Source organism: Centruroides sculpturatus, unplaced genomic scaffold (genome assembly GCF_000671375.1).
Source record: "Centruroides sculpturatus isolate CEXI.00-Female unplaced genomic scaffold, Cexi_2.0 scaffold2880, whole genome shotgun sequence".
Lineage (NCBI taxonomy): Eukaryota > Metazoa > Arthropoda > Arachnida > Scorpiones > Buthidae > Centruroides > Centruroides sculpturatus.
In genome coordinates, this window is record NW_019387033.1 from 1 (window position 1) to 9,334 (window position 9,334).

General features: G+C 32.0%; 1 protein-coding gene across 1 annotated transcript in view; it reads right to left on the bottom strand.

Annotated features, from left to right (window-relative positions):
- Window positions 1–1,125: 1,125 nt before the first annotated feature.
- The window catches only part of LOC111616072, a 12,558-nt gene continuing 4,349 nt past the window's right edge, over window positions 1,126–9,334 (bottom strand). Inside the window, exon 2 of the mRNA XM_023357503.1 lies at window positions 1,126–1,673. Within this exon, the coding sequence (XP_023213271.1) occupies window positions 1,360–1,673 (314 nt within the window). The 3' untranslated portion in view covers window positions 1,126–1,359. The remainder of the gene's footprint in view (window positions 1,674–9,334) is intronic.

Genomic DNA, 9,334 nt, shown 5'->3' on the forward strand with positions numbered 1-9,334 from the left:
ACAAAGAATACAGTGCAGTCAAGCCATTATCATGAGTTCATGGAATTTTTTCAATGTTTCCAAAGCCTCAGATGCTGAGCGTGGATAGGCATGATCATACTTCATTTATTGCCTTTCCTTCATTACTTTCCTCCATCACATGACTTTCATCTCTGCATGGCTGTTGCCTTTTTTCCAAGCTGAAACTCTCTTGCAACTTCTTTGTTTTTTATGCATGAAATTATTGACTCATACAAACTTTTCACTAAACTTTTCAGCAACATTTTTAGCTTCCATCCACTTTTAAGCAAATGCACAGTTTCATAACTTTTATAACATAAAAAAAATGCAAATCATGTCTTGGCTTTTTGCTTACCATTCTTTACCTTGGCAAGGTTGAAAATGCAGTCTTTATCACACAGTACAGGAGATGCAGGACATGTAACCCATTTCATTAGATGAAGGGAGACAGGTAGGGGAGCATTCATTGTCAAAACTTGCTACTAAGTAAACTAATTTCATAGGTGGTGCACAAAAATAGCTTTCTAGTAGGAAAATCTTGCCAATATGCAACTTGCTATTATCCAAACTACTTTACTTTAAAATGTGTAGGACTTTGCCAATGTATTAGAATATCTTGCTTTTAAAGGACTTTCTAATAAATGAGTTCTATTTTATATTTGAATTTGTGTGTGTTACTGACACTTTAATTTGTTGAAATATAAGTTTCATTCAATACTGCAAAATAGTGTTATAAAAAATTTTTAAATTTGGAATTTAAAATGAGAAAAACTCAACAAGGGCTCTTGCTCAACTTTCCTGCCACTCAAGCAGGAGGTTAAAAAAGATTATGTAGATTTTTTGATTTTTATATTATTATTATTATTATTAATTATTATAAAAAGGCAAAAGCATTATTTTAAGGGTTGGCAAGGTTTTAAAAAATTTATAAATGCCAATGAGTAAAATTTACATTAAGCCTGACCCCAGACAACATATGACTTCTACCCCTCTATCCCCTTGACCTTTAATCACCAAAATTTACCATTATCAATGCTCCATGTATAGAAATAACCCAGCCAAGTTTAAAAATTTTGGTTCATTCAGTTTTGAGATATAATGCAAAATATCACACAATTTCGTAAGGAGTTTTTATATTTTTCAGCTCCTAGAGTGTCTAAGCATATAAAAAAACCAGGGATCAAAATTTGACTAATATCATACTTTTCCTGTTATATTCTATAACAGCCGAAAAAATAAAATAAAGATTTGTTTCATTATAACAGTAAAATGGGAAGTGTTAAAATTATTTAACACAGTATATTCATTTTTACATTAATTAGCTTTCCTTTCAATAAATAACATTTAAAAAAATAAATTTCAAAGTACATTAAAAATCAACTTACAAAACTCACCAGGTAACTGACTGACTGTTTTTGGTAAGGATGTAGATAAAGGTGTCATATCCAAATAACCATCTTCTTGCTTTAAATTTGAATTAATATTTTTGGGAAGAGGCAAATCTGTTGGTATTGTTATTCCAACTGGAGCCATTGGCACATAACCCTCAAAACCTTTTGGAAGATCCAAAGAATTAGATGGTGAATCTGATACTAAACTTGTCTGTTTTGAAGGAAGTGAATTAGGGACATCAACAGTTAATGAACCAACTGCACTCATTGTCATATATCCTTCTGTAAATTGAAAAAAATATTACATTTAAAGCAACTATTAATAAATAACAAATATTATTTAAATTAAAAACTTAAAATAACAAACAATTCAATTACAGATATTCCTCGTATAACACAGTAGTTACATTCTAAAAAAATGTAATGATATTTTAATCTGTGCTATACGAAACAAAGGACAAATGCAAAACATAGGATTAGACCCCAGAAGTTAGAAAACAATAGTATACTTTTGCTGTCACCAAGAGGAATATGTTTAGAAATAAATCAATAATTTATTTCTAGTCAATATTTAATTAACAATCACAATTAAAAGTACTGTACATGTTATAATTAATTATAGTTAAATGAGAGCATTTTCTTTTTACAAAGTATCATCATCAACTCAGCTTTTTTTTTTAAATCTTGATCAGAAGTATCAGCAACATTTTCTTATTTTTTTATTTTTATCATAAAAAAATTTTTTATGAATGACAAAATAAAAATGTTATTAAATGAAAATTTTTCTAAAGAGTTGTGTTTGTTCAGTTGAATCTGTGCTATATGAGACAAAGTGACTTTTTCCAGAATTTGTGTTCAAATACCAAATTGTTCAAGTACAAAGATACTGCTGTAGTTCACTCATCATTTTATGAATGATTGCTTACCTACAGTTAAAAAAAGTTTAATATCACTTATCTAAAAATGTTTAAATAAACATTACTAAATATGAACATTAGTCTATAAATAGAAGACACAGTGACAGTTTTAAAATCTTAAAGCAACCACAACACCTAGTTTATAAGAAAGCTAGTGCAATTTTTTCTTCCTTGTCCTACCAGTTTTAATTAAAGTAAACCGAACAAAAAGTACAAAATAATTAGAAAATTTCATTATTCTAAAATCTATGGGCAAATTTGAGACAACACGCATGTTTACTTGAATAAAAAAAATATTGAATAACAAAGTTTACATTTAAAAATTGTATGGAATTTTTTATGGAGAATTTCCAAAACCATGTTAGAGTGAAACTGGAAATTGTGTTGTATGGAGGATATCCCCAATTTTTGAACTGTGTTGAGCTAAGTGTAGAAATTAGTGCCAAGTGGCTGTTAGTAGGAAGACTAATAGCTAATTAATACTAATAAAACTGAATGCGATCGCGAATCTTAATACTACTTAACAGCTAGATAAGACAAGACAAGACAGTGCGAAAAGCATACGAACATGATGACAAATTAGACAAGACAAACAGACTGACAGAGACAAACTGCAAGACCCCAAAATTTTTATTTATTTTTTTATCATCATATTTTTTATGTATTTATTTATTTTTTTTTAAATGTCAACTTACTCACTAACTAAATTAACCTACTATAACCTAGAATAAACCTAACCAGACAACTAAAGCTAACAAACCCTAATCTAATTTAACTTAACCTAGCATAACCTAACCAGAAACCAAGTTAAGAGTCCCTAAGCTAACTTACGACTAGGACTAACCAAATATAGACTGAAAAAGAAGACAGAAAACAAGAATTAAAATACAAAGTTGAAAGGCAGCTATATACCAACAGTTGAAACAAAGCAAGGAAAAGCTAATTTCTGGTATATAACTGCCATGCTTTTGTAACACACTTGCAAAGATGTACAACAAATTCATCCAAAACCCAACTGCTGTTCTAAAGAGAATAACATTCCTTATACAAAAGCAGCAGCAAACTAGCAACATGGTGAATACTACACTATTACATGCTTACCTACAATGTACAAATTTCTCTCTGAAATACTGATAAATAAAATTACTACCTGTATACTCGCACACTCTTTTGGTATCATCAAATGGACAAATACAAAACTAAATAACTCGCTAATTGCATTAAGAGTTATCACTGATGAACCATTGTATGAGACACACAAGTCTGCAGTGAAGTCACACTTCCACTGATGACAGTGGACTTAGAATTATTAAAATCAGATAACTTCACACAAGATAGATCAAAAGCTAAAGAAAATACTTCCTAACAAAAATAGAAGAGTACAAACTCTACTGAACTGTGTGTTCCTCAGACACTGACATAACACCTTTCATATATAATATAACATACAATATGGAAAAAGTTTAGGGACCATAATTTTCTACAGTACTAGCAATCCAAACAAATACAACCATGAATACCATCTCTTTAAAGACTGTCAACAAAACAGCATCAAACCAGTGGTTCAAATGTGATGATCTATATGCACAGACAATGGTTTTATGATGGCAATTCAGGATAAGGTAATAGCAACACAAAATTACAGGAAGCACATTCTCAAATAAAACACCGAAAATGAATTTCAATAGTGTCACCAGACTGGTGAGACTGTCGATCATATCAGATGATGTAAACTGTTAACACAGAGTACATGAAAAGGTAAAATAATGTCCCAAAAAATAATACACCATCATATAGCTCTATGACTGACCTTTCTGAATTTACACTGTATTAGAAATACTATCATTCTGATGTCCTTGACAGTGAGGACTAAATTATACAAAGAGAGATAAGAACAGATAAAACCTTTTCTGTCAATAGGCTTGATAATCACACTTATTGAAAAGACAAAACAGGTCTAATTGACACCAACGTCCTGTATAACCAAAATTTACAAACAGGATTTACAGTCAAAATTGAGAAAAACAAAGACTGGCAATTGAAGTCAAAAACTTATGGAAACTGGAGAGAGCATATATCTGTCCTATAGCTTATCCTCCACAGGTGTATTCCCAATAACTTTCCAAACTCATCTGAAGGCCTTAAATACTAAAATTCTTTCTTATAACATTCAAAAAGCCATCATTCTGGATACATGTAGCTCTTGCGACCCTTCTCATGAATACTGAAGCAACACTAAGTGTTTTTTGAGACCCTGCAGCTTGGTAGCCTGATTAATTATAGCAATAGTTTGGTTTATTACAATCATGAAGTCACAGATGAGTTATTTTTAAAAAAATGGAAAAATTCAACAATAAAATACAGCCACTCCTCACATAATGACCTATTATTTAATGTTTAAAAGGAATGTGCTCAGCAAAATAATAATTAATAACCAAACACCTTTATCGTTGCTGAGAAAATTTAATTAAAACAAATTGGAATTTAATTAAAATTTATTAATTAAAAAACAAATTTAATTAAAACAGAATCTTCCAATTGTCCATTGTGACGATGGCCTATGTAATAGGTCGAAAACGTTTGTTTTTAATTTAAATTTTCTCGGTAACGATAAACGTGTTTGGTTATTAATTATTGTTTAATGACCACTTAGACTTATAACCAGGAATCCAGTATGGGGAATCTCCTTTCTCAGTTGCGCCTTGGAAATTCCCTTTCATACTCTTAGGCTTGTCCCTGCAGTTGATCAGTAGTTACTATAAGAAGTGTTCACAATCTCTAAGACTACATATTTCATTTATAAATTTGTACTTTATTATGCATTCCATAGTACAAAATGTTAGTGAAAAGAAAGAGCATGATTTCACATAGAGGAAGTGCCAAGAATTGAAAGAAGGGCAACAGAGTTGGAAGTGTAAAAGAGCTTGGAAAGAGAAGAGAAAAGAAAATCCAGAATAAAATATATATTTTAAAAAATGTAAAAATACACTCCATTTAAGTTTTGTACAAAAAGAAAAACTTTTGAAGTCTTCTAAATATCCTTTCACAATTGTGAGATTAGCTGCAGGTAGGAGGTCCCAAATCCTTTGTTTGGCCTCAGGTTGGTAAAGTCTGTCTTGTTGTCAACTGGATGGTGCTTCGATGAATTATCGGCGGGATTGCAAGATCCAGCCAACGTCAGGATGCTGACACCAGTTAGGATAGAATTAAATGCATCCTAACCTACAAATTGTGAACAAAGATTGAATAGGAGGGTCTAAATTCTCAAATGGAGAGGTCGGTAAGTTGATAGGTTCTAAGAAATGACAGGCAGTCAAGTTTATAAACATAACATACGTTTAATAACTAGGTAAATCTACGGCTACAATACATTACCATATAAACTATTAAAGCTACATGACTAAAAGGTTATTAAATGACTGAGTATCTCACTTGGGCCATCTATTCCGTTTTTATGTTTCTATACTCCAATAGAGAGAGTTTACATATGAGCTAAGCATTTACCTCTAGTAGATATACAATTTGATGATCTCCGGGAATATTGGGTCAATGTTGGTCTTCATATAGAGGTGTTGTATTGGCTGCTTCTAAGTTGGGCCTTGGGTGGCTTCAGTTCTGTATGGTGTCTTAGGATATGTCAGACTGGCTATGACAAGTCTGAAGGTGTCTGCTGGAACAGGCTGGCTGGAGATGTCTGCCGATGTATGGCTTTTGCTGAAGTCCACCTCAATTCGAGTTCTAGCCTCCCTTTTATCTGATTTTGCCTGGGAAAACCTGTCAGGTGATAGGATGTTTAGCAACGAATATGCAGGTGTGTGGTCACAGGTAGCTGTTGATGACGTTAAGATGTCATCATATGGAGCTGTCATGACCATATTTGGTTCAATTTCCTTCTATTTACTCGTGGACTTTCTCCTCCTTTGACATCCAATTGTTTAATCTAATGCTCAGATGTTATAATTCTCTCCCAGCTGTTGATAGAACAGGTTGTCATTCAATCTGTTTTCTGTGCGATGTTTTCTTAATGATCACAATGGAGAAATAGGCTTAATAATTTTCTTAAATTTGTGCAAAATCAAGTGCTCGATCTCACACAATCAAAATTGGCAGAGTCAATCTTGTTTTATAGGCTCTTCCTGACCTATATTTATGTAAGTTGTTTAAAAGTTCTGTAACAGTTTAGTGAAAGGATGTTTAGAAGACTTCAGTTTTTCTTTTTGTATAAATCTTAAATAGTGTAAAGTTTTTACATTTTTTTTCAATGAGCAAAGAAGCAGAAAAGTTCAGTGTAAAGGGTATATTCTCTAAGGTATATTCTTGAAATTGAATGCAGCTATATTAGAACTAGAGGGTATGGACTGAATATTGAATGGTTGATAAAAGTGGAGCAATAATATATGAAATTTCATACATACGAAACAATAATAGAAACTTATAAAGCAAATCACACTAACAACATTCTTCTCAAAAGCTACACCCAGGATGCCTACACCTGAAACTATTTCCATTTCTTCACAGTCATTTTCCTTACCCAGGCCCTCTACAGGTCCTGATAAATCTACTGATAACTCCAATGATAATCTGGAACCATTTTAACTTCAACCCTTTAAAGGATATCAATAACTTATTATACATAAATGAACTTTAATTTTTTTGGTACAGAATAACATTTTAATAATTTTTGCCAATTGTACTTTTTTTATTTTATAATATGTAAGAGATGCAAATTGAAGCAAAGTTATCAAGTTGGAGTTTCCTTTAGAAAGTTTCTTTATCAAAAATAAAATAATTAAGCTCATCATTTATTAACTAATTTGTTTAACAACTAGACCATAGGAATGGAATTCAGTCATTAAGTGAGAAATACATGTATACAAAATCAAAATGGCATCAAGAGAATGGTTTTAAATATAACAGGTTAGCAGTCAACATATTAAAACATTAAAAATGCCACAAGTCAAGAGTCCAAATCCATAAATCTAATAAAGCTGGAGTATTGATTCACATGGATCAAGATGTATTGCTGATCACAACACTTTTCAGACAATTGTAATATTTAGAAGTCCAAATTAAGTTCTCTCTCTTTTTTGAAACTCTGATGTATCTATTTTTGAATTATGCTGAAAAACAATCTGTCTATTCTTAATAGTAATCACTATTAGTTACTAGTTATGATTTTTCTAAATGTTTAAGAGATATTAGATATAACCTAAGGATTTTTGAAAAGAAAAAAAGGGAGGAAGGAGCAAGAAATGTTTGGTTAAGTGATGATAAGTTATTGGTAGATGGAGTGCGGTATAAATTTGATGAAGTATCGGCCAAAGTGGTGCTGATCTCATAGCAACCACCAATGACTTCTGTGTTTTCTATTATGGCGTGGAATTGTGTTCCTTTTAGAGTTATCTATTGAAGAATGATGTGGTTTTTTTTTTATCGGAAACATGGTTTGTTAAAGGTGGGAGTAGATGTTATTGGGAGGAATTAAGAGAATATCATTGTATCGTTGGTGATGCCTTGAGGGTCCACAACAGAGGTAGACCTATGGCTGGTTGGTTGCTTTGCGTTAAATCTTCTTTGAAATTTAATATTTATAGAAATAGTTATATTGTACTGATTAATATTTTGTTACCGTTAGGAGAGTTTAATATTTGTTTTGTTTATATATAGAAACAAAGATGGCAAGAAATTTTTGATATATTGTTCCAGTTTGAGATCGACAACTCTAATTGGATTTTGTTGGGTGATTTTAATGCACGGATTGGTGACCATAATATAATTTTGACAAGTATACGTGATAGTAGCGGTATTACTGTTAATAAGAGAAGTAGAACTTCCAAAGATGTAAATATGAATGTGAGAGGATGGAAAGTTCTTGAGTATTGTGCAGATAATGATTTAATAATTCTAAATGGTCGAGCTGCTGGTGATGAAGCGGGAGAGTTTACTTTTGTCTCTAACCGAGGATCCTCAGTAATTGATCTGGGAATAGTTACTTCTTCTGTGTGGAATTGTATTAAATGTTTTAGAATAGAGAGTTGTTTTTTGTCTGATCACTGCCCAATAGTCCTTTATTTGGAAGATCGTGCTACAGATTACTCAGGTGATTCTGGCACTTGTTATCAGAGGATTTTCTGGGACAGTGATCAGCTGGAATCGTTGTCTGCTGATTTGAGGTGCTGCTTGGAGCAGACCCCTAATTTATCTCTATTGGAGCTCAGTAAGGTGATACTGGATTTTGCCAAAGTGAAAGGATTGACTCAAAAGAAAAAGACTATGGTTGGAATTGATGATTGGTTTGATTTGGATTGTCGATTAATGATTAGAGCTAGAAATAGAGCTTGGTTAGAGTTTAAGAAAAACGGTTTAGCGGTTCAGAGGAAAGTTTTTGTATTGTACCGTAGTTTGGTAAAGAAATTATGTTTAGCAAAGAAGAAGGAATTTTGTAATAGGTTACAAAATGTTAAAAACTTTTATAAAAATAATAGATTATTTTGGAATTTATGTAAAGCAAGAGGAAGTTGTGTTAAGGTAAATATCAGTTTACTTGATTGGTTTAGTTATTTCTTCTCCCTTTATGGCTCTGAGAGTCCATATAATGTTGATTTAGTGGTTTTTAATGATTGCGTGACTTGGTCGAACGAAATATTGGATTCTTATATTTCGGAGGAAGAACTAAGAATCGTTTTAAGTAGGTCGAATGTTGGTGGTGCTCCGGGAATAGATGGTATTCCTACTGAATTTTGGAAAATTGATAGTGCTTTCTTTTGTTTATTAGATAATTTTAATAAGGTTTTGAAAACTGGTGTTATTCCGGATGAATGGAAGAGTTCTTTATTGGTTCCGGTGCCTAAAGGTGGTTTAAGGTCAGTACTTACAAACTATAGAGGTATCTCGTTGTTGTGTTGTGTTTCTAAGATTTTTTGTAGAGTTTTGTATTACAGGTTAATAAGTTGGTTGAGTATGAGAGATATTCTCTCAGAGAGTCAGGCTGGTTTTCGTGCAGGCTACTCGACTGTTGATAATATT